The 27,800-nt window shown below is 56.2% G+C and overlaps 6 protein-coding genes across 6 annotated transcripts; 2 read left to right on the top strand and 4 right to left on the bottom strand.

Moving 5' to 3' along the window:
• Positions 1-146: 146 nt before the first annotated feature.
• CkaCkLH20_09473 (cAMP phosphodiesterase class-II) lies at positions 147-2,170 on the bottom strand (the record flags this gene model as incomplete). Its single annotated transcript, XM_038892188.1, has 2 exons — positions 147-1,625; positions 2,096-2,170. 2 exons carry the CDS (start codon positions 2,168-2,170, stop codon positions 147-149), a joined length of 1,554 nt encoding a protein of 517 aa, XP_038742424.1.
• Positions 2,171-5,632: 3,462 nt separating this feature from the next.
• CkaCkLH20_09472 (uncharacterized protein) lies at positions 5,633-7,645 on the bottom strand (the record flags this gene model as incomplete). Its single annotated transcript, XM_038892187.1, has 1 exon — positions 5,633-7,645. One exon carries the CDS (start codon positions 7,643-7,645, stop codon positions 5,633-5,635), a length of 2,013 nt encoding a protein of 670 aa, XP_038742423.1.
• A 2,384-nt stretch (positions 7,646-10,029) lies between these two features.
• On the top strand, positions 10,030-15,782 carry CkaCkLH20_09471 (acyl-CoA ligase-like protein; the record flags this gene model as incomplete). Its single annotated transcript, XM_038892186.1, has 4 exons — positions 10,030-10,089; positions 10,246-10,304; positions 10,355-14,962; positions 15,008-15,782. 4 exons carry the CDS (start codon positions 10,030-10,032, stop codon positions 15,780-15,782), a joined length of 5,502 nt encoding a protein of 1,833 aa, XP_038742422.1.
• Positions 15,783-18,696: 2,914 nt separating this feature from the next.
• On the bottom strand, positions 18,697-20,217 carry CkaCkLH20_09470 (ankyrin repeat domain-containing protein; the record flags this gene model as incomplete). The annotated part of the gene is made up of 4 exons (XM_038892185.1): positions 18,697-18,951; positions 19,021-19,314; positions 19,368-19,707; positions 19,766-20,217. 4 exons carry the CDS (start codon positions 20,215-20,217, stop codon positions 18,697-18,699), a joined length of 1,341 nt encoding a protein of 446 aa, XP_038742421.1.
• A 750-nt stretch (positions 20,218-20,967) lies between these two features.
• On the top strand, positions 20,968-22,030 carry CkaCkLH20_09469 (uncharacterized protein; the record flags this gene model as incomplete). Its single annotated transcript, XM_038892184.1, has 2 exons — positions 20,968-21,615; positions 21,668-22,030. The coding sequence occupies 2 exons, from the start codon at positions 20,968-20,970 to the stop codon at positions 22,028-22,030; spliced, it is 1,011 nt and encodes a 336-aa protein (XP_038742420.1).
• Positions 22,031-22,224: 194 nt separating this feature from the next.
• CkaCkLH20_09468 (nacht and ankyrin domain protein) lies at positions 22,225-26,665 on the bottom strand (the record flags this gene model as incomplete). Its single annotated transcript, XM_038892183.1, has 7 exons — positions 22,225-23,865; positions 23,923-24,524; positions 24,578-24,903; positions 25,351-25,806; positions 25,856-26,241; positions 26,300-26,404; positions 26,459-26,665. 7 exons carry the CDS (start codon positions 26,663-26,665, stop codon positions 22,225-22,227), a joined length of 3,723 nt encoding a protein of 1,240 aa, XP_038742419.1.
• Between the last annotated feature and the right edge of the window lie 1,135 nt (positions 26,666-27,800).

Raw genomic sequence — 27,800 nt, 5'->3', positions numbered from 1 at the left:
ATACCCCCCCCATGCCCAATCCAAAAAACCCCCCCGTAGACCAAACTCCAGAAAGCCCCCCCAACGTGTGGTATCGGACCGTTTTCCTCATGCAAATACACATTTGCCCACCCCATACGTGTGTTCATTAAAGCCTCCGGCCACCATTACAAGTAGATGCTCTCCCCCGGCTTCGAGATGATGAACTCGCAGCCGAGTTGCTCCTTCTCCTCGAACTTCAGCAGCTCCCGTTCGATCACGGCGCCGACGTTCGTCCCGTCCAGGCGTTCTTTGACGTGTATCACGACGATCTTGACGCCTTTGAGGAAGCCCTTGAGGGACGGACCCTGCAGCCCGTCCTCGGACTCGCTCATCCCGAGCTCGGTCTCCGTCGGGGTGGTGAGGTGCGAGCTCTCGACGGACGTCGCCGAGGGCGGGAGCGGCGGCAGCGGCGGGACGTTGGGTATGTCTGTCGAGAGTGCCCTCTTGGCGACGGACTTGGGGCTGATGGGAGACTCGTCGCCGTGGGCGACCCGGGAGAGGGGCCCGCCCGTTCTGCGCCGGTGGACGGTTTCCGGGTCGCGCTTGCGCTTGCGAGAGAGGTGATCGACCTGGCGGACTTCGTAGGCCAACGCGCGGAGCTCTTCGATGAGGTAGGAGGGTTTCATGTGGCCAAAGAGGCGGTCGACGGACTGGGATTCGTCGTAGGAGCATTCGATGAAGATGGCTGCGAGCTGGCCCGCTGCGATTTTGGAGGCGGCTTCTTTCCATATTCGTTCGTTGCGGGGGGACAGCGAGATCGAGTCTGGTTCGACGTCGCCAAAGATGAGAATCTCTTGTTTCGTGACGTAATCCTGGATGAAGTAGGCCGAGGAGTCGTAGACGCACTCGGAGGGCATGGGTTCTGGGGCGACGGAGGCGGCGCGGGGGATCATCGGTCCCGTGCTGGGAGGGAATCCGTGGGCGAGGATGCGCGGGGACGCCATGGAGGCGCCGTCGACGGAGCCGTAGCGGTGGGGCGTCGCCGCGGAGGATGTCGAGCCGCGGTGAGGGTGGTGCTCGATGCAGTGCCCGTGGGAGACGGACCACACTTTGGCGAGGAGGTTATCGCCCACTTCGAGGTAGCCTTTGGCCTCGCCGTCGCCGATGGCCGGGGAGCCTCCTTCGACGAGGCGGATATACGTCACGAGGCCTGCGCCGTTGTTCTCGTCGGACAGATTAGGCCAGATGATGTTGTTGAATATGTGATTCTTGAAGGCGTTGATGGTGGTAGGGAGAGCCGCCAGACGTTTCTGGCGGGTGAGTCCGGCTGTGTTGACGACGAACCCGGCAATGTGGTCCAGGTGGGGGTGAGTTATGACATAGGTTTCGATTAGAGATCGGGTGATGTACGCGGCGATAGTTGATGGGTAGAAAGACGTCGTTTCTGCGGTGAGCTCGAGTCCTTTGAACGGGCCGTCGGTGAGAGTGTGGGGGAGGGTCTCCGCGCTGAGACCCGCCGGTACCGTCTTCTCCAGTATGTTCGTTATGGCGGAGAGGTGAACGCCAGCATCGACGGAGATGATGGAGCGTCTTGTCCATCCCGACGCGACTGATCGGACAAGAAGGGCGGTGGTGTTGTTTTCCTGGGGACCGCCGCCGGCGCCCTACGAGTTCGTTAGCGGGGCGATTCACAGGCATTCCAGATATGAAGTGAGAGGTCGCATATCATCAAATGGCGCATCGCATTTCTTTCGGGTGGCATCTAGACTTCTGACGGAATCTTCATCATCTTTTGAATGTCATTCATCTGCACTGGCAGGATTCAGGGGTAAGATGCGCCTGCAGACAGAGTTGCCTATTCGGTGCGACTGCATGAACGGGTGAGGATGCGCCGGCCGGCTGGGTCGGGATGATCTCACGGCGGTTGACCACGCCTCATTGGAACTTGCATCGGTAGATTTTGACGGTCCAATGAAGAGAGGCACCAAGAAGATGTTGGGGTCGGCGAAGTGAGACGCGATGGTGAGAAAAATGACGGATTTAAGCTGAAGGGCGCAACGCCAAGAAGGACAAAGAGGAATGACGACGACGACGAATGAGATTGATGCGCAGCAGTGAGATGAGACGGACGTACCAGGACAATGACGTGCAGTGCCGGCGGATGAGCCTGAGCCTGAGCCTTCTCTGGCTCCCCATTCGTGTCCGCCATGACGGGGTATCTTGAGGGCGCGGCGCAATTCTCGCAATATGTGATGCGCGTGGGAGGAATAAGATTTCTGCCCGTGGTGAGAGCGCAGCCAATGCCGCCTCTGATAGCCACCACCCCGCCAGTGACGGATTGCCGTGATGAGGTAAGTCGGCGCGTGGCGGACAAGACGGCACGGCACGGCAGATGGGATTGGCGGCGTCGGCGTCGGGTGACAGCGCAGGGTGTTGGGGTGCTGTGTCGGGTGAGGCGCGCGGTGTGAGACTGGTGTTCGCCAGGGACGTGACCCAGGATGCGGATTCTGGAAGCGCGGCGATTGTCGGTGATGACGGGAGGTGATGAGGTTGAAGTGAGGTGAGGGTGTCGTCGGTGAACGGTGGTCGCGGCGCCGAAGCCACTAACGTAGACGGCGTGCCGTGAGGTAAAAGGCAATAAGCGACGGATGAAAAAAAGTAAGACAGAAGCTAGACGAGGCTCTGGGAATGTCGAAGCTTTCAGGGCAATCGGATGCGCAAAAAAAGAAGAGGATGGACGAAAGGACGAAGACGGTTTCGAAGTGTCGAATCGAAACAGGGCTAGGGCGTCAGTCTGATGTTTTGTGTATCCCGTACCTTGGTGCAGTCAGCGTCGGTCTCTTTTCCCGTCCGTTTTTTGATCCCTTGTTCTCGTTGTCGAAAATCTCAGCCGTCGCAGTCGCAATCGCAGGCGCAGGCGCGGTCCCACTGTCGATTGGCGACGCCGAAGACCTCCACAACGACCGGTCCCCTTGAGGAAATGTGGATGAGGGGAATTGGGGGGGATTGGGGAAGGCGATGGAGTGGGATGGCCGGCTTCCCCGATGCGCCCGACGTCGCGTCTAAGGTACCCTGCCGGTGAGACGGTCAAAGGTGGGTAGTGAGCCGGTTGTCGGCGTGCGCGTAGGCGTAGGCGGGTGGATGTCGAGGTGAGGGAGACGTGGTGTTTAAGTCCGAAGAGGGCGGGTTTTGAATGGCTTTGTTTTGGTGACCAATGTCAGTGCTTCGCAGGTGAAGGACAAGACGGCTCAAAAGCAAGCCTCGGTCGGATGCAGCAACAATTGGAGCGGGCGCCAGAGGAAACACTGTCGATGTTTGTGGATGCAGCGCGGAGCAAATGGTGGTGCAAGTGCTGCTTCTTAGGTCTGAGGTCGTGGTGCGTGTTGCTTGGTGATGTCGGTGAATGTATCGACACGCCTGATTTCCGTGGAGAGGTACTTGACCGGGAAAATGTCCTGCAGGGTGCAGCTCGAGGTGCAGATGCAGTCGTCTGCGGTGTGGTAGGTGCTCAGCTGGCTCGTGCTCAGCTCTCCAGGTTCTTTCTTGCAGCTGCTGTCGGCTGGTCCTCAACTGCTGCCGGCTGGTCCTCAACTGCTGCCGGCTGGTCCTCAACTGCTGCCGGCTGGTGATGTGGTGATTGTGTATTCTGCTGTTGGTGATATCGTCGTGGTGTTGATTCTCTCATCGGCTATTGTCCAAATAGCCGCTTCCTTCCGTTCTTCCAATGTTTCTTCTGATGTTCCAATTGACCAGTAGAGACGCAAAATTCTCTTCAGAGTTCCGGCTACCCTTTCCCGAAGCCGTCGGATCGGAAGAAGCACCCTGCTGCCACTTTTCTTCCTCAGACTTCCCTCTTCCAGATGGCCGTCAAAACTCTCGACCACGTGACGCTTCTCGTCACGGCCTCGTTCCCTTTCGTCTCGCGTCAATTCTCGCTCTTCTCCTTCCTCGCTTCCGTCCTTCGTCTCTTCTGCCCTCCAAATCTCGAAACTCAATTGCTGCCCTGATCGCGCGTCGTTCCAAGGGTCCTCTCCGCCTCAGCCTTTCTCTGTCTTCGCCGTTCTCGAGTCGGGCCAACGAAGTCGACCAATCCCTGGAGAAAACCGTCAACGATCGCCCGCAAGTAAGCTTCGGCCCAGTGTTCCAGCTCTGTGCCCGTCCGATGTCCGATCGCCAATGGCTCGCGGGGGCGACCGGCCTCCAGCTCCGAGAAAGAACGGTCCCAACCTTCAGACGAGGCGTCGAAGCAGCGGTATCCCCTCGTCGTCGGACTCGCCCCGGGGCCGTATTCGCCTTACTGTGCGAACCCGTCAAGTCTAAGAAAAAGGGAAAAATAGAACAGGACACTCACACAGGAAAAAAAAAAGTCTCCAAGTCAGGCCAGAGTTTCCCGCGACAGATCCCGAGTCAAAAACTGCCTCACCGGCCCTTTTCGAGAACAACTCTGTCGACCTCCTTCTCGAGAGCAAAAGGGAAACAAATGACGACCACGACGAGCGCACCGACGTATTTGTACTTCACCTCGTTCAACGTCGGTTTCTTCGGGTCTCTAATTCCTAAGAAACTACGTACCGACATCAGGGCCTGCGTTTCGTTTCCTCCGACGCCAACGCCTCTCCGCGTCCTCCTCATTTCTTCATCAGCACTCCCACTTCAGCCCTGCAGCCTTAGGGCGTTCACGAGAACTGTGATATGACATCGAGGACGAGGGACGACGACGGCACCGGATTGGACGGGACGCCATGGAAAACGCCGCCTCTGACGGCCGAAGTTCAATTCTCAACCTACTACGACATGCAGCTCCGCACTAGCGCTCTCCTCGCCTTCGGCCTCGCCGCTGCACGTCGCGTGCTACCCGCCAAAACCTACGACTCAGTCGTCCACATCGTCAAGCCCGCTTTCACTTTCCGTCCTCTGTCACATTCTGGCGGCACATCCTGCTCACTCAATCCATGTCACCGCCTCCAGTTATTCACCCAAGCGAGACTCCATTCGCAGCTCCATGAGGCTGCTCTTTACGGAAACTCTGTTATGTTGATGTCCCCGCCGTCAAGGGGGCACGGCCCACGGGCTCCTGGCCCCAGAATCTCATCTGCCCCAACCTTCTCACGGACCGAAAGTCCCATCCTGCTCTCACATTCAAATCGTGGCCGTTGGGCGGGCGCACTCACCTCGAGCCCGACCGTTTGGGACCGGTGTCTGACAGGGGCGTTCTGCGGCTGGCCCCCGGTTCGAACAGCCTCAAGCCCTTAAACAAGCCTGGGTTGGTGAGTCAGGTCTTACAGGATTACGATGAACACGGAATATGTGCGCACTTCTTGGCAAGGACTTTTGATATCCATGGTAAATATGTGGTCTATATGCTTTTTTGTCTATGCTGTTATGCTGTCCTTTTTGTCTACCGGTGTTTGAATGCTCCGTCATTATCATGCCTCGTCGTAAAGTGTGTGGACACGGTCGAGTCTAACTAATAAAGATGCTGAAAGAGAGGCCCTCGATACCCAGCTCGAGGACGAGAGAAAGGAAACTATATACGGAAACGCGGACAAAGAAAGCCGATATTCCCCCAAAAAGTATTACCGCACGCGTGAAGGGCTCACACACCGTTTCAGAAACCGGCCAAGATGGAAGAAAGACTGCACACAGAACGCCTTAACGGCGTGATCAATAATCAGATCGAACGGCAGTGGCGGCGCTGACGCTTGCGCTCGCCCTCGCCGTCGAAGGCGCACTCGTCCGCCACGCAGCGTTGACGCTTCCTGCTGCCAATCTCCCCCAGCTGAGGCGTGCGCCCGCCGTCCTCAGCCCTGTGGCTCCTGGCCGCGCCGCGACGTGGGGTCTCGGGAACGTCCGCGTCGTCGCCGAAGACGTCGTCGCAGTCGGTGGCCAGGCGGGCGAGCGCCCTGGACCCGGCGTCCTTCTGCGCGCGCGTGTGGCTCTTCCGCTCGTTCACCTTCTTGATGTACCACCCCAGGTCGCCCTTGTGCTGGTCGATGGAGATGCCCCCGCGGTTGTCGCGCATCGTCTGCCGGACGACGGTCTCGAGGGCGAGGTGCTTCGTCGTGAGGATGTACCACAGCTTCTGCTCCCGCTCGACCACGCGGTTCTCGGGGGGGATGCCGAGCGCCTTGTTGGCCTCGCATTGAGCGCGCCACGTCTCGTAGGCCTTGGTCTGCTCCTCTCTCCAGTTCTCGAATTCCATGACCAGCTCGTCGTGATCCCGGGTCATGGCCATCGGGTTTCTCTCTTCTTTTTCGAAATGGCGGGTGTCGGGGCGGAGGTCAAATGCTTGTGAGATCTCAAATAGATCGAAGCAGCGGTCGAGACACCACAAGTGCATGTAGCCCGCGTTGTGGAACGGGTTGTGCTGCTTCCCCGAGGTCTCCGGGCGCTCATCGAAGCAGACGCGCCAGAAACCCTTGAGGATCGTCCCGTTCTGGGCAGGGCAGCCGTCCCAGCGGCACTTGAGGGTCCGGCCGTCCGTCACGCGCTTGACGCAGCCGTGGGGTAAGTTCTGGATCCAGAGAGTCAAGGGGAGAGAGAGTCGCTTGCGTTCGGTCAGGTAGTGAAGGATCTCGTCGCGTGAGAAACGCTGGCTTGGAGACCACTCGCCGTTCGGGTTGTAAGTGAAGAGCGGGTTGGACGGGGAGGGGCCGCCCCAGGACGGGATCTGGGGAGGTGGCGAGTACCAGTCTGACGCGTTCACGTCTTTGGCTTTGGCGGGGCGGGGGATGCGCTTTATTACCTTGCCGTTCACCACGGGCGTCGTCAGGTCGCGTTTCGGCGGCTCTGGTGATAGCGACGCCGAAGGGGCGGGTGAGAATTTGATGCGGCCTTGAGCGTCGATGATGCTCGAAGGACCATCAAAGTTCGAAGGGCCAAATTCCTCCTCGACAGACTCGGTCTTGATGAAGGGTGGCGAAGCAGGTGCAATCGGACGCGGGTGCTGCAGTGCAGTCGTGGGCAAGCTTGGCGAGACGACGGACTGCGGTGCGGTTAGGGAGGCAATCGGTGTGAAGATGGGCACGAGGGATGCCTCTTCGTCGAAGGTGAATGGGATTTCACCGGCTGAGACGGTGGAGAGGTCTGGGAAGAAAGGGTTGGCCTGGGCGGCGAAGGCATCGGTCTTTGTCTGGGCATCCGAGTACTGAGGCTCGGTGAAGAGGCCCACATCGAAGTTCGGGGTCGGGACCCATGTGAAAGAGCCGAATTCCTCTGTTGGCCAGGATTCCGAGGGGAAAGGGAAAACATCTTGAGGGTCAACTGACGTCGGGTTACCTGGAAGGGCTCCAGGCGGGGCTAAGAGTTCGGCGAGAAGGGCGTCGAAGACGTCCTGGGAACATGCGTCTTTGTTCTCCAAGGGAGCTGCTGTGGGGTTCGAGGGTGGCACGAGCGAGAGCGGTGGTTGCACATCCGCGGGCCGCTCGTCGGGGATTGTGAGGAGGGTATCGTCCAGAAGACTGTCAAATGTGAAGTCGTTTCCAAAGCTGGTGTCTTCGAGCAGCGAGCTGAAGTCGACTTGCGCATCTTCTGTAGGCTGCGGGATCTGTTGTGGTTTGGGTGATGAGGCTTCCGGGGCCAGCCCGGTGTAGCCGTCGAAGTCGAAGAAGAGATTCGGATCGGCGAAGGTATCGAATGATGGCGAGGGGAGGTCGAACAGAGGATCGAGCTCGGTGAAATCCATCCTCGCAGTTTCGAGTTTCCGCGTCGGATGCTGTGAATGGAAAAGACGATGAAATATGAAACTTTAAATCGAATCGAACGGAAAGCTGTGTTTGTGAGTGTCAAGATGCATGTTGCAACGGGCGGCGAGACGACAAGTTTAAATGGTTCCGGGGAGCTTCGTCGCACTGGTCATGTGTCGCCGTCGAAGAGGTAAGTAAGAAGAAAGGATGTCACCCTTTGGGAGGGGCAGCGATGTGTTGATGGACAAAGATTCATATTGCTATTATAGATGTATGGACAAAGTGCCGTTGAACACACCAGGCAGGCTGTGGAGAAACAACAGACTGGCGACAGACAATGGCCTTATTCAAGGCGTGCCAAAGATGCCGTCCTTTGGCCCTCGAAAGAACAAGAGGACTTGAAGAGGGAGCAAGGCAGAGCCTCGGCTTCATTGTTTGGTATCAATGGTATCTGAGATCATTCGTTAGTTACTGAAAAACTAGAGGATCCGAATGAAGTTGGGGTTTGGGATCAAGATCAGGAGATGATGCAAAGTTCTCGACACAAAGTTGTTCCGAACAGGTCTGTGAATTTTTGCGTTGTCTCATCATTTGATGGGGAGGGAGTGAGGAGATTGGGGATATGCTTACCATTTGAATCTTGGCTGAGGCTCTCAGTCAGTTAGTTCGTCGTGGCCAAGGTCAACACCACTTGATGCTGATCTCGACCTACTCGGTCTCGGCGGTGAAGTCTCTCGCCATCCTCAGATCACATTTTGATCGAGTCGAGGATGGGCGAGGCTTAGTGAGACCGTTGTCGATCATCATGTCCGAATGCTTTCGCCAATGTGGTTGTGTACCGTCAACGCCATTGTGTGAGTTGTCTTTGGAGAAGTGAAGAAAAGAAATCAATCGCCAGCAGAAAAGGTTTTAAAGGCGGTTGAAGAGAAAAAAGGTCGGCCACGATCGAAGAGCCCCGCTACGTTGCTCGAATGGCCCGTGCATCGGAAAATAGCACGCCAGGCCGTTTTGGGTGCCCTCCTCGATCGGGACAATTAGCCGAGCCAATGACGCAGTTCGACGTTGGGCAGATCTTCAATCACTCAGAGACTGTCGATGGATAGCATCAACCAAGACAAGACATCCAGGGCTCTGGGGAAATAGGAGAAGTGCTGCCGAATTCCATTGCTGAGGTGAAGTGTGGTCCCTGAATGCATCCCGACGGAAATGGCTTCTGGACATCAACCAGGCCCTACGCAATAGCGAAGCACTCAACAAAAGAAGGCGTTAGATCTCGAGCAAGGGCCGGTGACCTTCTGACCCTTTTGGGATGTCCTCCGGTCGGGCTTCGACCTTCTGGGCCGATTCCTGATTTCGGGGCAGCTCGCATCGACCAGATCCCTGATTTAATCCTCGACGGTGCTGGTGCCGATGACGCTATCATCGACTGCCGTCTCTCAAGGCTGGGTGGGTGGTATGGAATGGATGAAGGCGGTCGAGATGCTCTCAACTTCATGCGCCGATATCCCCCAACCCTGCGATTTGCCTCGCGGGTACCTGAAAGTCTGCTGGGCGTCGAATCCGGGATCTCGACGCTAATCATCGGCTTGACATCCGCTGTCGGCTCATGTGAGGTGAACGCTGAACAGGATGAACTTGCCAAGTTGCCCCTCATTGCTGGTGTTTGGTGATGCGAAATCGTGTCTTGCCGTGGATGCTGTAGATGCAGCAGATGCATACAGATTGCACTAGCTGCTACAGAATACGGAGGACGCTGGTCTCTCCTTGGCCTCCAACCTATTCCATCGTAATCCTCCTCTCGCACTCGTATCTGTACCACCGCCAATTCATCCAACAATCACTGATCACTCCCTTACTCGTCGACCGCACCACCGAATTCCCCGTGTTCCCGCCCGGAACCCTGAATCGCCAGTACGTACTGCTAATATCGGCCTGGGCCTAAGCCCATCTTAGACGCCCACCACCATCCATCCAGATTCCACCACCCTCAATCTCAGCCAAACCCAGGAAACGCTGCCGCCGCTCCTTGCGCTCTTCCTGGCCCGACCTACGTCACGAGACTTGACCGGGTGGAGGAAGACGAACGAACGACCGTCCTGCACCCGCAACCCGCACTACGACGTTGGTCACTGACTGGGCCACCTCTTTCCATAGGTTGCTGTCTGCACACACTGCACCAGTCGGGGAACGGAGTCGGGTACAGCGACCACAGACGTCGACAATCGACATCGTCCCTCCTTCACCTCTCACCTCCCGTCCCATTAAGTCTGGACGACTCCCGCCCTAATCCACAAGCCTCCTTCATCCGGGGGTCTCGGGCACTTCCAGACCTCTTCGCTTCCAACGCAGCAGTGCCCGCCGTCGATGAACCACCACCGACAACATGGCACAATTAAGCCCCGATTTGCAGAACAAGCTCGAGGAGCTTGAGAAGGAGTTGGAGGTACGTTTGCGATCTGTCCCTCGGCCGCGGTCGCGCTCCCCGCCCGAACCACCACAACAGACCTTGCGTTGCGCTTGCGCATCGTGCCCGAGCACTCGCAGCCGCTGCCGGGAGCCTTGATTTGTCGCATTGGCTGACGCGCCCGTGTGGCTATAGGAAGGCGACATCACAGAGAAAGGGTTGGCATTTCCCCTCAGTCTGACCACGATTTGGCAGTCCACGACGGCGCGACGACAGCAGCTAACGAACCCCTCTCTCCTCACAGATACCAGAAGCGACGAACGCAGCTCCTCTCTCAGTACATGGGCCCTGGCTCAGCCGGATTTCCCGCCGCCCCCGAGCACAGAGGCGGATTGGGCATACACTCGCCAGACAGCTCCGGACACCCCTCTAGCGATGGGCACCGCGCAGCCGCCCTCGCCGCCCTCGGTGGCAGAGACTCCGATCCCACGAGCCCGACATCGCCAACCTCAGGCCGACCGCAGTCGCCGTTTAGCGGCCACGGTTCCGGCGGCTACGCTTCCCCTGGCTACGCATCGCCCGGTGGCGGTTACAACTCCCCCGAAATGAACCCCGCAGGCCTCCTCCGCCCGGGCGGTCCCCTCGCCGAGCACAGGCCAACTATGAAGCAGCACGATTCTCTGTTCCTGTCGAACCCGAACGACCCGCAGACGAGGTCCGGCACCATGGTGTCGACGGACTACGCCTTCAACCCCGACCAGCAGGGGGCGTACATGGACCACGGCCAGCAGAACCCATACGACAGCCGCACGGGCACGATGTTGGACACCACGGGATACTTCTCGGGCTTTACTGGAGGCCAGAACTTCGACCAGCCGCCTCAAGAAGAGTACGGCGGGGGACATAGGTACTCCTCCGGCGAGGCCTTTTCGCCCACGGCGGCGATGGCGCCGCCCATGCTCACCGCAAACGACCTGCCTCCGCCAGAGGTGCTCGAGTACCAGATGCCGCTGGAACCCCGCGATCTCCCGTTTGCGATTTCCGACCCGCACGACAGCAACACCCCCATGTCGAAATTCGACAACATCGCCGCAGTGTTGAGGCACAGAGGAAGGACGACGGCGAAACTGCCCGCCTACTGGGTTCTCGACAGCAAGGGCAAAGAGATAGCGTCCATCACGTGGGACAAGCTTGCGTCAAGAGCCGAGAAGGTCGCACAGGTCATCCGGGACAAGAGCTCGCTCTACAGGGGTGACCGCGTGGCTCTCATCTACCGCGACACGGAAATCATCGATTTCGCCATTGCCCTTCTCGGATGTTTCATCGCCGGCGTCGTCGCAGTCCCGATTAACGATCTCCAAGACTACCAGAAGCTCAACCTCATTCTGACTTCGACCCAAGCGCACTTGGCGCTCACTACAGACAACAACCTGAAGACGTTCCAGCGCGATATCACCACGCAGAAATTGAACTGGCCAAAGGGCGTCGAGTGGTGGAAGACGAATGAGTTCGGTGGTTTCCACCCGAAGCGCAAGGATGAGGTGCCCCCTCTGACGGTGCCCGATCTCGCGTACATTGAGTTTTCGCGGGCTCCTACTGGTGACCTGAGAGGCGTCGTGCTGAGCCACAGGACAATCATGCACCAGATGGCGTGCTTGAGTGCCGTCATATCTACAGTGCCTGGAAACGGCCCGGGAGACACCTTTAGTCGTACGTTGCGAGACAAGAACGGCCGGCTCATCGGTGCCGGCTCGACCAGCGAAACGCTGCTCTCATATTTGGACCCTCGCTCAGGTATCGGCATGATTCTCGGCGTCCTGCTTACCGTCTACGGAGGCCACACGACGGTGTGGCTGGAAAACAAAGCGGTCGAAGTCGCGGGACTGTACGCTCACCTCATCACCAAGTACAAGGCATCGCTCATGATCGCCGACTACCCCGGCCTCAAGCGAGCCGCCTACAATTACCAACAAGACCCGATGACCACGAGAAACTTCAAGAAGGGCATGGAGCCAAACTTCCAGACGGTAAAGCTGTGTCTCATCGACACCTTGACCGTCGATAGCGAGTTCCACGAAGTGTTAGCGGACAGATGGCTGAGGCCGCTGCGAAACCCGCGGGCTCGTGAGGTTGTCGCGCCTATGCTCTGTCTTCCCGAACACGGCGGCATGGTCATCAGCATTCGTGATTGGCTGGGCGGTGAAGAGCGCATGGGATGTCCTCTGAAGCTGGATATCAACTCCGAAGATGAGTCCGACTTTGAGGAGAAAGAAGAAGTGAAACCGGCACCGTCCAACGGCTTCGGCAGTCTCCTCGGAGGTGGCGGTACCACGACGACTGAGCAGCGCGCTAAGAACGAGCTCAGCGAGGTCCTCCTCGACCGGGAGGCATTGAAGACGAACGAAGTGGTCGTTCTCGCGATTGGAGACGAGGCTCGAAAGAGGGCCAGCAGCGAGCAGGGCGCTGTCCGTGTTGGTGCTTTTGGATACCCGATACCCGATGCCACGCTTGCCGTTGTCGACCCCGAGACCGGCCTGCTGGCATCACCGCACTCAGTTGGAGAGATTTGGGTCGATTCGCCCTCGCTATCCGGCGGCTTCTGGGCCCTTCCTAAACACACCGAGCAAATATTCCACGCCCGTCCGTACAAGTTCGACCCCGGCGAGCCGACGCCGACGCCCGTGGAACCCGAGTTCCTGCGCACCGGTCTGCTCGGTACGGTGATCGAGGGCAAGATCTTCGTCCTCGGCTTGTACGAGGACCGCATCCGCCAAAAGGTGGAATGGGTCGAGCACGGTGCCGAGGTCGCCGAACACCGATACTTCTTCGTCCAGCACCTCGTCGTCAGCATTGTCAAAAACGTGCCTAAAATTTACGATTGCTCAGCTTTCGATGTGTTTGTCAACGAGGAACACCTCCCTATCGTCGTCTTGGAGTCTCAAGCGGCGTCAACAGCGCCCGCCACGTCAGGGGGCCCGCCTGTGCAGCTCAACACTGCGCTGCTGGACTCTCTCGCCGAGCGATGTATGGACGTGTTGATGCAGGAACATCACTTGCGGCTGTACTGCGTTATGATTACGGCTCCTAACTCTCTCCCTAGAGTGGTGAAGAATGGACGAAAGGATATCGGCAACATGCTTTGCAGACGAGAGTTCGATCTCGGCAATCTGCCCTGCGTCCACGTCAAGTTCGGCGTGGAGCACGCCGTCCTCAACCTGCCGATTGGTGTCGACCCCATTGGTGGTATCTGGTCGCCCATCTCGTCGAACTCCCGTGCCGACATCCTCATGTCCGCCGACAAGCAGTATTCTGGTATCGATAGGAGAGAGGTCGTTATTGACGACCGCACATCGACACCTTTGAACAACTTTGCCTGCATCACCGATCTCATCCAATGGCGCGTGGCAAGACAGCCAGAGGAGCTCGCCTACTGCACCATTGACGGTCGCGGCAGAGAGGGCAAGGGCGTTACGTGGAAGAAGTTCGACATGAAGGTCGCTGCCGTGGCGTTGTACCTCAAGAATAAGGTCAAGGTCCGCCCGGGAGACCACCTCATTCTCATGTACACGCACTCGGAGGAGTTCGTCTTCGCCGTCCATGCCTGCATCAACCTCGGCGCGGTCGTCATTCCGATGGCCCCCCTCGACCAGAATCGCCTCAACGAAGACGTCCCTGCGTTTTTGCACGTCGTCGCCGACTTCCGCGTTAAGGCCGTGTTAGTCAACCAGGACGTCGACCATCTCGTCAAGCTGAAGCCCGTCGGCAACCACATTAAGCAGGCCGCCTCCATCCTCAAGACCCCGATACCCCATTATTACAACACCACCAAGCCGCCGAAGCAGAGCAGCGGCCTGAGAGACAACGGCATCACTATGCAGCCCGCTTGGATTCAGTCTGGATACCCGGTCATCATCTGGACCTACTGGACACCCGACCAGCGCCGTATTGCGGTTCAGCTGGGGCACGACACCATCTTAGGTATGTGCAAGGTCCAGAAGGAGACCTGCCAGATGACGAGCTCCCGCCCGGTGCTCGGCTGCGTTCGCAGTACGACCGGCCTGGGATTCATCCACTCCTGCTTGATGGGCATCTACATCGGCACGCCAACATACCTCCTGTCGCCCGTCGAGTTCGCCCAAAACCCAATGTCGCTGTTCGTGACTCTGTCGAGATACAAGATCAAGGACACGTACGCCACCCCGCAGATGCTGGACCACGCCATGGCCATGATGCAAGGCAAGGGCTTCACGCTCCACGAGCTCAAGAACATGATGATCTCCGCCGAGAGCCGGCCGCGCGTCGATGTGTTCCAGAAGGTACGGCTGCACTTCGCTGCTACCGGCCTCGACAGGACCGCCATCAACACCGTCTACTCGCACGTCCTCAACCCCATGGTCGCGTCGAGGTCGTACATGTGCATCGAGCCTATCGAGCTCTGGCTGGACACCAAGGCCTTGCGCCGCGGCCTGATCTACCCTGTGGACCCGGAGCAGGACCCTAAGGCCCTTCTCATTCAAGATTCCGGCATGGTCCCTGTATCTACCCAGATCGCCATTGTCAACCCCGAGAGCCGACTCCTCTGCCACGACGGCGAGTACGGCGAGATCTGGGTCGACTCCGAGGCGTGCGTCAAGGGATTCTACGGCTCCAAGGACGTGTTCGACGCGGAGCGCTTCGACGGTCGCACTATGGATGGCGACCCGAGCATCCAGTACGTCCGCACGGGTGACCTGGGTTTCCTGCACAACGTGAGCAGGCCTATCGGTCCTGGTGGCGCGCAGGTCGACATGCAAGTTCTTTTCGTCCTCGGCAACATTGGCGAAACATTCGAGATTAACGGTCTGAGCCACTTCCCCATGGACATTGAAGCGTCCGTCGAGCGATGCCACCGAAACATTGTCACTGGTGGATGGTAAGTTGTGCATTCGTGTTGGTGAACAACCGCTAACAGTAATAGTGCCGTCTTCCAAGCCGGCGGCCTCGTCGTTGTGCTTGCCGAGATCACGCGCAAGGCATACCTCGGCTCCGTTGTCCCGGTCATCGTCAACGCCATCCTCAACGAGCACCAGATCATCGTGGACATTGTCGCATTCGTTAATAAGGGCGACTTCCCCCGGTCTCGGCTCGGCGAGAAGCAGCGCGGAAAGATCCTGGCCGGCTGGGTCACCCGCAAGATGCGCACCCTGGCCCAGTTCGCCATCCGAGACATGGACCCCGCGAGCATGGGAGGCGATCCCAGCGGCGTTCCCGACGGACCGGACCCCAACCGGGCTTCTATCGGCAGCCAGCGGAGCATGGGCGGGCTGGCACCCGGCTCCTCGAGCCTACGCAACGTCGAGCACGCGCCGCAGATCTTGGAGCAGGAGGAGTTTGACCAGCAGCACGGACAGATGGCCTCTCTGCCTCCTCAGGGTGGCATCGCGGAAATGCCGGGCGACGAGGGCCCCATCTACCAAAGCCAGCCGAGAGCCCCGCAAGGTCACGGCTACGACCTCCCCGACTTTGACCAATTCGGCCGCGACGACGGTCCGCCGCCGGTCGGAGCGAAGCCGGGCTCGAGGGCGGGACCGGGCGGGCCCCCGCCGCAGATCAACCTGCCCGGCGTTGACGGACGCGAGAGCATGGACCTGTGGAAGAGCAAGGACGGCGGGCAAGACGAGGACTGGACGGCCCAGGCGCTGATGCACATGAACCTCGCCAGCGATTTGGAGAAGAAGCAGGGCCACAGCTGAGAGTCCTGAAGCATCCTGGGATGTGGGGTTGAGTGTGTTTTTTTCATGTTGATATGCCTTGGAGGGGGACTGTCTGTGGCGTCTAGCATGGGTAGGTATGATACTGTCGCGGTTACGAATTGCTTGGATAGAGGATTCCCTGTGCATGCAGCCTCAAAAGATCATTGATGATTCATTTTTGTTGTCATGAGTGGAATGTGGTGATGATGCCTGTGCTCGTCAACTGCATCCGAGTTGTATCGAGACGAAGTCACCAGATCCGTCCCAAACTTCTTAAGCGTATAAAAGTCACCAGGGTTTTCGGTTTTTGAGAGAGGTGGCAACGTGGATTCTCCGCGCTGTTGGATGACAATATCGATGCGGTTGCGCAGGTTCTGACTACGCCATACAGTTGTCACCCGCTCTGATGACCCGAATCGGCATCAAAGAATAGCCGTGATCGAACTTTAGGTCTATCGTTTGACGTCGTTATTCGGTTATTCGTTTTCCGTTATAATTGGCGGGAGGTGGCGAACGGCGAGTAACGGATGGGAGGATGCGGTGATGGAGCTTCTGCGAGTCGGGGGTTTGGGGACATGCGGAGTCTCATCTTGCTACGCAATAGTACGTGTCCAGGAAGACGCCCCATGTTTTCCGCCTTCTCTTCGAGACGGAGAACGATTATTGTGTGAACTACGACGGTTGTCGTTGGATGTAGTTTATATACCTGCGTGTAGAGGGACAGAGATGCGCAAAACAGGATTATCATAAAAGGGGTTCTCCTGTGCCGGTCAGCTTGAAGTCTCCAACAAGATTGCCAACTCATGGCACAGCAGGGGAAGAGGGTATGGTTGCATCCTTCGTGACCTCTCTCTCCTAGGTGAAATGACGTGTCGTGCTAGACAGTGCAGTAGGAATGTAGCCATGTGATGCAATCTCTGCTGTTATCTGGAGTCGTTTTGTGAGTATTCCCTTTAATAAGTGACGGAAAGTGAGATAGAAAGTAACAGGGAGAAAAGTTTGCGTTCAGACACGTCCGAATTCTCACTAGACGAGCAGACGGACACGATTATCAGCTCAGCTCGGGGCTTACATCATGCTCATAGCCTGCAGGCAGAGATACTCATGATTCTCCCCGTTCGCGGGTGTCGACCCTTTTATGAGAGAATCTCGTGTTGCTAAGCACGCGGCACGAGTTCATATAAAAGCCGCCACGCCCCCGTATCCGACGATCACCGGCAACACGGATGCGCTGCTCCATCCATGTTGCTGAGCTAGATAGTCCAGTCGCTTCGGCTGTGCTAGACATGATTCTTATGATCAGCGGGATTGGTATCACTGCGGATGAGGTTATGAGCAACGCGGGCGGAGTTAATCAGGAGCACCGTTATCGTTCTGTGTCGATTTACGAGTATTCTATCTGATAAGTGACGAAAAGTAAGAGATAGCAAGCAACTGACGGGGAAGAATATCGTATATGGAGTTCGGGGTTGGACATGAGAAGGCAAAATCGTGATGCATACCACATACTGCGCGCAACGTCATCGATTTGCGGAAGAGCTAGATGTCATCCTAGACAGCCCACGGTTGAAAGACCTAAATATCGTGGAACTGTGGCTTTTATATTAATCGGCTGCAACTTCATTCAGCAACTTGTGGATATTGCGGTTCAGCGATTGTAAGTAGATTAGCTATCCTGGCCGAGTTGACCTTTCCCATCATCAGCATGGAACCTGGCACCTTTGCCGCCGAAGAATGGTCATGAGTAGTTTAAAGTATAAATAACGCTTGGACGGGCTGGGCCCGATCCAGGCTGGTTGGTGGAAATCCATTCCTCGGAACTCTGCGTTTTATCGAGGTCGTGTTCGGCACCGCCGTCGTCCGTTGTCATCATCGTCTGAAAATTCGTTTGGCTTATTCTAGAAGTTGAGCCGAGGGAACCGGGTTCGAAAACGGATGCTAGTCTGCAGACTCAAGGCCGGTGACATCAACGGGTTCACTGGTGTCGAGCGCTGCGGTTTATAGCAGCAGCACATAAAACAGCATTTGCGTTGGCAATGAGAAGCTTCGTGAATTTGAAAGACTTATATAGCCGGGTTTCTCATGGCCTTGCTTTTCGTGGCGTTTCGACTCCCGTGAGAAAGCTTTCTGACAAGGTCTGTATAGATTTCATGGTATATAAGATAATAAGACGGCTGATATCAGGGACTGGGTCTATTACCTGTTTCTCCGGACAAAACGCTACTTCTTGGAGGCCTCGTTGTGGTCGTTGACTGTTCGAGAGCAAGGTTTGATAGGCAGATAATGTAAGCGAAAGTTATACCTCACTTCGCTTCGGGACTACCCGAAGACCATCACTGCTATTTCATCGGTGTCATTCTTCAGCCTTGGTCTACGTTTATTCAGAGAAATCATCAAACGACGAAAAGCCACTAAACGGACATCATGACAAGTTATGAGGCGCCTGGGTCGTACAGCGCATCTGCAGGATGATGTTTCAACACGCCAGGAAACATGGAAGAAGCCATCACCTCGGATCGAGACAACGAAACACATCAAGACTGTTCCACATCTCCAAGTGATAGCGAGGGGCGCCATTATATAAGGGCGGCGGCATGCCTCGCTCGATTACTTCGGGGACAGTCCTGAGAGGCTCAATCAAGGTGTGCTAGTGACTAGACAAGTCCAAACCGCTCATGGCAGAACGTTTATTATCTGTTCCCCCGTACCGGGCGTCTGAAAGACTCAGGCGAAGAGCTACGTCCGTAATAATGTACATTCGACTGGTTTCCCATAGTCAGACTCCCTCCCTCCGCCATCGTGATCGGGCCGTTGAAGTTGGAACCCCCTTGGTTCACGTTGAAAGATCTGAGTGTCTCTCGACGCGGCGTTTCTACGGCTGTATCTGTTTCGTTCTTCAGCTTTCATTGAGTACTCAACCATACGCATTTGTGTCCTTACCCTCGTAATTGTCCACTGAGGCAGCCTTTGATACGAAGCTCCTGATCCGCTCCCTCACAACGCTATACGCGTCTTGTCCCCGCGACTGAAACTTGACGAGACCGGAATGGTCCTCCTCCAGGGGAATGTTGTCTTCCTCGGAGACGCCGGTGATACCGGTGCTCGTGGCGGACTTCCTCGTGACCATAAGGACTTTGGCACCGGTCTTGCTTAGCTTTCCGTTGTGCATCTAAAGTAGGGTCGTCAGTAACCGGCCTATGGGGTATTTCCAACATCAAACAAGCCGATTCGCACTCACCTCGACCGTCGGGCTCCTTTTGCGTTCATAAAACGACACCACGCGCGTTTCGCCATGAAAACACCTGGCGAAGTCGTCCGAGATCCGCGCCAGGAAATGAGACGGCTCAGACTCGTTGTCCACGACGATGGAATCAACCAAGGCTTGGTTAGGCTGGCCTTCTACGAGGGTCTTGAGCGCTTCGTTCCGCAGACCGAGATGCGGGACGCCGAAGAAGATTATGCCGCAGCAATTCTTGTAAAGAGGCTTGTGGATGGGCTTGGAGTCGGGGCTCCTGTATGCCTGGACAAGTGCCTGGAGATGCCGGTCAGTTGCACTCCGTACTGCTGATCACGAAAAATGCCGACCTCTTTAACTAACAGTCCGCCAAGACTGTGACCAATGAAGATGACGGGGCGGCTCTGGGTCTGCTCAGTTTCGTCAGCTTGATTAATGCTTCTGGGCGAGTAGGCAGCACACACGTTTGTACTCAGTCTGAACGTCGTCACGCTCTCGAGGAGCCTCCGGCTCAAGTCCTCAATCGAAGACGTCGACTCGTTCTTCAAAAGCGTCGTGTCGTAGCCGTAGAGCAGCACGCGGACATTGGGAATGTCTTTAGGGAGCCAGTCGCGCAGCCAGACCTCATTCTCCCCCGGTGTCTTCCACGAGCCAACGGCGTGACTCGCAAGACCAGGCACCGCAATCACGCTGGGAAGTTTCGGTGATTAGCACAGGCGATGTTCATCAGAACAGAGAGTTAACATACTCGCAAGCGTCGGCACTGGCCTCACTATCGTAGAGAGGCGTGATGCCGAGGAAATTGCAGTCGCAACGGTAGGGAAGCCCCACGGCTCTTAGAGCTTTGTGGAGGCTCCTGAACAAGTCGGCCTCGGAAAGCGGGGTGGTGATGGTAGCGGTAGCGCAGGCAAAATGGGCATCTCTTGTCGCCAGTGAGCGTATTTCTAATGTTCCTAGGGCATCTTTGAGGATCGGAAGTGCAGTGGCCTGCAGCGTTCTCAAATTCGTCTCCAAAACTGATCGGGATGTTCCAGCTGGGATCTCATCCACACGGAAAGTGAAGTCTCTGGGACGTGGCTTGTCTTTAGGACTGTCATTGAGTTGTTTGTTGGACCGCTGGGTTATCAGCAGCCGACTGATCAGAACCGCGACTACCGTGGCGACCGCGATTCCCAGAATGAGTTCAACCGAGATCGCCATGTCGAGAGAGACTGATGGAAACGACATGACAACAGAAAGAATCGTTCTGCAAGTGAAGTCAAGGTCGTCAAAGCAACTATTTTCAGCACCTCATAGACACAAACACAGCCCCCCACCGACACACTGCAATCGGACCATAGCATTGTGGCTGATCGAAAACCTCTCTGCAGCAGCGCCTCCTGCGGACGTTTAATTCGGGAGCCTGGAGCCAGACATGGGTGTCTCCAGCCAATCCCCCAATAAGCCCTTGTCAACTACCCCTGTCCAGCTCCAGGGTTGCTGCAGGCTCAAGATATCACTCACCTCTCTGGTAAGAGAGGGTTGCAGCAGCCTTGTGTTGGCGTGCTTACACGTGGGGTTGCAGTGCAGTTACGGAAGCCTAACATTGCTTTTTCGTTGAAGCCCTTAACCGATCAGGGAATCAGCTCCGTTTACAGCCTCAGAGGGATCCTCATGGCCTCCGGCGTTGTGTTTCGTGCGGGCTTGCTGTGCTCCCAGTTCTAACAACAGCGAGGCAGATGAGGACCAACAGAAAGGAACTTTTGAACTGCAATCCACAGCTCGGATAATGATCCTGGCAAAATACGCCCACAACATAGAACCGACTTCGTCTCTGATTTCTCCGGGGGATGGCGGTGGATCTCTTGTATCCCTCCGGAGGATGAATTAGATAGATAAGATGGTGTTCGCGACGCCCCAAAGACGATCTCATCTCTGCTACATGCTCTCACCGCGTTCCAAGCATTCGCCATGTTACTCACAACACTCCTTCTTGTCGTCGCCCAGGCGCACTCGGCCTTCAGCTGCGACCTCTGGAGCTCCAGCCAATTCAAAAAGGACGTCAATTACCAGTACGACTGCATCGACGAGGACTCCATCTACGACCTGGCCGTCTGCCTCCTCCAGCGCAACACCCTCGCGCAGATCTTCCGCTGCGCCAACTCGGCCGACGACAACGGCGTCACCTACTGGAGCGTCAAGCCCGGCAGCCACGCCGACTCCCTCGACCTCATCCCGCCCGGCATCGGCGCCAAGAACTCGGACAAGATCCGCAAGGCCGCCGACGACGACGACGGCGAGCTGCAGGTCACCCCGCGCGGCATCCTCCTCGCGGCGGCTTCCACGGGGGCATGCATGCACTGCGACTTGGACGCCGTCTTTCGAAAGTGCCCCTACGACGCCAATTCGCAGGAGTTTTACGATTGTCTCTGTTGTGAGCTCGTGGATGACGAGTCGATTGGGTGCTTGGACAAGTGCATCTGGTCGAACCCGGACCGCGAGTACGCGCAGGACAAGTACTATAAGCCGTTCAAGTGGACGTACTGCGACACGCGCGAGGAGAACTTGTGCAAGGGCACGCCGCACAAGATCGTGAAGCAGAACAAGGCACGGGGAGCGGTGAGTACACTTCGTATCGTGGGCTGGGGAGTAGGACTGACGAAGAATCTAGACCGCTTCTGATGATGATACGTCAAGCACGGCCAGCGCATGCGATTCCACGATTTACAGGGTCAAGAACGGCAAGATGGAGCATGTGTGCGCGGCGGAGGCAACTCGGTCCATCTTCACATTGAACACCGACACGACGACCTGGTCGAAACTCGCCAGGAAGACGTCGACGGCGACGACGACTGCCACCACGACGAGATCGGCGTTGTATGCGCAGATCACGGGCACGCATACCGTCGATCGCGCTGAGCACACGGGTCAAGCCTCAGCCACGCCTGATGCGAAAGGTGGTGGCACCCGGGTTGTTCATAAGGCGTTCTTTCTTGGCCTTATCGTGTCTGTTGGCATGTTGTTCCATGTATGAGGCCGAGTATGTCACGATGGATTGAGGTGGACGAGATACCCAAGTGTTTTGTACGGCGGCGCATGGAGTTCGAAATACAATGTGTAGGCAGTACGATGAACGGAAGATGGAATGAATTCAAAAGTTGATAGGAATTGCCTACTTACTTCAACACAGCTTCCTGTCATCATTGACGGACAACAACCCTTAAATGCTCATTCAATTGCGCTCGCAAACTCATCCAGCTTATTTTGGACCTGTAAGAACCCCTCCAGTCGTGATGCTGACGATGCCCCGGGCGTTGCCTTCAACTTCTGCACCATGGCCTCTGCGATGTCAAGGGCTGTTCCCTCATTCGAATCCTCGCGCACCAGATGCCCAAGCCTGTGCCTCCTCAATTCTTTGAGAAGCGTCACGAGGAGTGCAACATGTCCTGCCTTCGCCGCGTGGTGAAGAACCGTCATGCCTGAACTGTTCTTCTGAGCCAGCATTTCCTTGGCGTCGTGCCCTGGATGCCGTAGCAGAAGCTGCACGACATCCGTATATCCTTGAGCGACGGCGGCGTGAAGCGGAAGCCAGGGACTCATCCTCGCCTCTGCCATCGCATCCGCGCCGATCTCGAGGAGAAACTCGGCAACCTCGCGCTTCCCCTTGAAGCAAGCAGCGAACAGCGGCGTGAGGCGCTTCAGTCTGACCTTGTCGACTTCAATGGTCACCCCTACCTCCCTCGAAAGATCCCAGACCGCTCTCGCCGCGTCCACGTAGCCGCGGTGCACCGCGAAGAAGAAGGCCCTGTCGAGGATATGAGGATGCCCCCAGCATCTGCTGCTCCGCTGACACTCCCGCGCGTGCTGAGCGAGTAGCTTTGCGCATCCCTCGTGAGCCAGCAAGACGAGGAGACTCTCCCGACACGCCTCGGGGTCCGGGCTTGCGTCGCAGTTGCCTCGGTTGAGCTTGCATGTAATGGCGCGGGGGTTCGGGATATCGTCCACGTTGGTATGAAAGCGGGCGCTCTTGTATTTGTTCAATAGCTCAAAGATGACCTCGGTGCGGTTGGAGCAAAAGGCAAAGATGTCGGGGAGCTCAATTTCGTTGTCCGTGACCTTATCTCCCCTGCGGGCGTGTAACATCCAGTACTGGCTGGCGTACGGTAGGAAAGATGGCTCGTGGCCGCTGTCCTTCGATCTGTCGATCACGGCCATACAGAGCTTGGCCGCGCAGAGGTGGAAGTGAGCTTCGGGCTCAGTTGTCAGCTTACGGTCCAGAGCTTTCAGTTCCCCCTTTTCCAGAAAGTCCCTGACGGACTTGTGGATGAACTGCACAACAGGTGATGTTTCGTCGACGCGGGGAAGACCCGGGGACACATAAGAGACCTCGACAAGGCCTCCGGAGAGAATGTGTAAGCGGTAGCCCTCCTCCGCCATCTTCAAATCTCTCATAGCGTCTGACAGCTCTTGCACGTCCCCGGAGGACCCTGTACTTTTGCCAATGGCTGACCGCACCTCGTCGAGAGTCAGGGGCCTCACGGCGGCCTGAATGAGTTGGAGCAGCGTGAGAGCGTCTTGGCGTTTGTCGAGGTCCACGTTCTCGAGGAGTGTCTTGTAGAGGTCCTTGAGCTTTTTCGGGGTATTCTTGACTTCATCCAGCATCTCTGTATCGTTTTCGTATGACTCCCTGAGAGTCCTCTGCTTGATTCTGCTGATGACCAGCCTCACCCACAGAAACATGTTCGACGCTCGGTCAGAGATGGCGGACAGTAACTTCTTGCGCGTTTCCGGCGAGATGACTATCTTGTCCAGCTCCTCCTTGAGATACCGTTCGATGTCTGGCTGGTTGTACTGCATTACGTCGATGATCTGTGGCGGTTTCGAAAGCCGTGAGAAAGATATCACGCCGCGAGTCGACAAACAAACCCGAACATCGGCACCTGTCTCAGAAAGACTTTTGATGAATTCGAGGACATCCAGCATGTGGGAAATACTGTCTTCATCCTCATCGTCGTTTAGGCACTCGTCAAGTGCGTCGATGAAGAGGAAAACTCTCTGCCCTTGTATGAGGCGCAGAACCTTGCATATCGTGCGTTGGAGAGTGAAGACGTCCCATTCGTCATCAACCGGCTGTAGTGTCTCGAGAAGCTCGCAGATATCGCCAGCCGGTGGTGTTTTGTGTAACAATTGAGACAACAGGCTGCGATAGAGTCCCTGCCTCGAGTGTTCCAACGGCAGGCTGTCGCGTGCGTTGAAGAAGAACCCGAGGGTAATTTGGTCCTGGGAGGGATCGCATGACAGCGATTCGGATCGCCGAAGGGCCGCGTTCAAGAGAACCGACTTTCCGGACCCTGCTTTTCCTTTGAGCACCAGAACTGGTACGTGACCGTCCGTGACTGCTTCGGTTTCCCAAGAGGTGAACTCCTCCGTCTTGAATAGCCACTGGCAGGTTCCCGAGGCGACCACGGTGGCTTCAAGTTGATCCCGTCGACGTTGAACGTAATTGAATTGAAGCCGTTGGGACCAATCTTGTTCTCGTCAGTCGCGTGTAGTCACTGAGGATATGGTTATCGGGGCAAACCTTTCAAAATCCGTTTAATCTTATCCTGACCGCCACCCTCATCAGCTGTAGTCGTACGAGTTTGTACATCTCCGTTGTAGATGGTGATGTTATTGCCCAGATGAAGACTCGAACCAGCTTGTGCAGTGACTGCGCCGTTGTAGGTGGACCCGTGTTGGTATGCGGCGTCCGCTCTGATGCCCCAAGCTGTCGATTTGACAAATGAATTCAATCCCCTCTCATTTTGAAGTTGATCTAGCCCGGGCTTGACCTCGAGGTGGTGTCGCTTGCTCTGCGTAGTCTCCTCGTCGTCTTCGATCTTGCGCTTAATCAGAGACAGTCCCCAGCTTGACAGATTCGACCACATTGTCGCATAACTGTGACTATCGGCGAGCCCCTTTGCTAGTGCGGTTCATATTCGGTCGTCGAATATCTTAACGTGCCGTTGGCGAAAAACTGAAAAGAATGAGGTGACAGCCTGAAAGTGGTGGGGGCGTGAGGGCTTCTTAAAGACCGTAAGCAAGGCTGCGTCTCAGTGACCGGGGTCTTACATGGAAGCCACACCTTCAGTGGCGCAGTGCAGCTGTCGATGATATTGAGGAGCCAACGACTTTTCAACAAGGCAGCTCCTAAATATTGGCCATTCAATCTCCGGAACAACTGTGACGACGTTGATCGTCAACATAATCTCTACCAATACCAAACCCGCGATTCATCGGCCGATCAGATCACTCAATCTTCATATAAGACACTACCGACTCTCCTGGACAAAACTAGACTGAACCGTAACTGACCGGCTGTTGATGTTCTCATCCGAGCCCGACGCCGCAGACATACTCTTTCCAACACTACCCTTCGTAGCGACCCTATTAGTGAGGCCAATCTCATCCCCCTCTTCATCGAGCTTAACCATGCCATCTCCATTGTTGCCAAAGGGGAACCTCGATCCCCCGTACGTGAATAATGCACCAGCACCTTTCTGAGAACCACCTCCAGTTCCACTCTTCCCCGACCTCCAGGGCGTGCTAGCTGACGACGGGCCGGACTGTCCGTTGCTGCGTTGCGTGGACGAGATTTTGTTCCCTACGAGCCTTCGAAGAGGCGCCAAGTGCGGAAGACAGGCCGAGACGATGGCGACGGAGGGCTCGATCGCGGACCAGATGAAGACGGGGCCCATCATCCAGGTGATGTCGACTGCCTTGGAGAACTTGTCGAGATACCAGATTCGTATGATGCTGGCGACGCAGACACTGTTGTCGAGTTAGCAGATTGTGTTTTTCGGGACTGGAGTGTACTTACAAACTACCCAGCAGCATGATGCTGCAGACGGCCAACTTTTTCCTCCCGGACATCTGAAGCTTGAGGATCTGAGGTATTGGTATGAGGAGGACGATGATGTCGTTGAGCATGTTGATGATGCCGAGGGCGAGATAGAAGGTGTTGATGTCGATGCACGTCCCAGTCGCTCCGACGAATTGGTTCCAGTAGAAGTGGAGAGGCTTGCACGCGTTTCCCATCGTGACCCAGATGACGATTGGGTAGGAGATGGAGAGAAAGTAGCCGATGATCAAGGGAACCCTGAATGAAGGAATTCTCGATACGAAGACGCGCTGGTAGAAGAGCAGGATGGATATTTTAGTCGCCGCGCATGCGGTTCCGTACACGAAAGTGTAGGCGTAGAGGACCTGCCAGGCTTGATGTTAGTCTTTCGCTCAGGAGGGCGTAGAAGCTGGGGAGCCTTACTTGAAAGATGTTTGTCAGGTCTGGAAGCGTACAGGACCAGATGTGGTTTCCCGCGCCTCGAACGCCACCGACGATGCTCAACCCGACTGTAGCACCCACGAGTAGCTGAAGGATGAGATGAGCAAGTCTCTATAGAGAGAAACGTGGGAGCAAACTTACCAGAGAAACGATGATGGTCCAGTCGTCTGCCTTCATGCTATGCCCTTGAAGAAGTCTCGCCCATAATCGCAACGCTACGGCAGCGGATGCCAGAACCGCGAGGACGATGACTGCAGCATTGTTCTGCGTGACGCTACTCTCAGCTACATCCGACCCCTCAGGCGGAGGTCCGAAAACTGCAACGATTTCGGCGTTGGGTTCCATCATCAGATGAAAGAATTTGTGTTGCAAAGACGGAAGTGGCTTGAGGAATGAGTGCGGAAACCAGCCATTATACCGTCAGTTCTCATGGGTCAGCCACAACGACAGACAGATTCATCTTGCAAGCGATTTTTCCATTTTGGTTCGTTCTGTTGATACGTTGGTGCCGGAGGAGACATCCGGTAGCGGATACAGAGATTATGCTGTGATGATCAGGAGCTCAACACCAGTGACCAAGTGGACTCGTGTTGGTAGTCGCTTGTTGCTATCCCAGACTCGAGTCTCCACAGCTGCGTTCGTCTGTTGCAATCTCTCTTGTTTAGGAAGTGTCTTCGGCATGCCGTTGGTTCTCTTCTGACAGGGCCCCTGTCATCGTCACCACACTACGGTTCTGTTGGTGCAAGTCTGCATCGGGAGAAGATCATTTCCCACAATTTGTGATGAAAGCCGCATAACTTAGTCGCAAGTGAATTGTGGCATGATCTGAGGTATGCGAAAGGTGAAGGTTAGTCCAAGGAGACAGATATATCCAGGTGGCTTTTCGTTCTGTCGTTCCAATCAATCAATTGAATAAGCTAGCGAGGACATCCGGGACATGATCTTTTTGAGATGCAGCTTCATAGACGAAGACTGCAGCTATCTTCGCTCACCAGTAGTGGCTACGGAGAGCGGCTCGGGTTCCGTGATAAATGCGACGACGGTCCGGATCCCTGGGCCGGGGAAGTGGCCCCCAACAACCCGGCTTGGCTCTGGAGTCTTCAGAAATTCGTACATATCCCACCCTACCGCCGACGGCTATCTTCATCCCCAGTTCCAGTGGTTCGAAGAGGTAGGTGACCTGAAGATCATTCATGAACCCGCAGTAGTCGAAAACAACGTCTTCTTTGCCCATCTGGGCGGAGAAGCAAGGCCCAATGTGTTCAAATAACGTTGTTTTCAAGGTTTGATGGGCTTCAAAGGCGTACCGCATCCTGTTCATATTCCATTTGATCAGTGAAGCCGCTCTTGTGCCATGTGAGAGCACATTTTCTCGGTCCATTCGGCTCACCCGATCTTTTCGCTAACCGACCATAAGCATTGTCTTTGGACCAACGACGGAAGCAGGGGTCTGTTGGACGTCTGCAAGTGGCATCCCACAGCT

The sequence above is a fragment of the Colletotrichum karsti genome (assembly GCF_011947395.1).
Source record: "Colletotrichum karsti strain CkLH20 chromosome Unknown Scaffold34, whole genome shotgun sequence".
Lineage (NCBI taxonomy): Eukaryota > Fungi > Ascomycota > Sordariomycetes > Glomerellales > Glomerellaceae > Colletotrichum > Colletotrichum karsti.
Note: the sequence above shows the minus strand (reverse complement) of the source record. Positions and strands in the feature narration are given on the sequence as shown.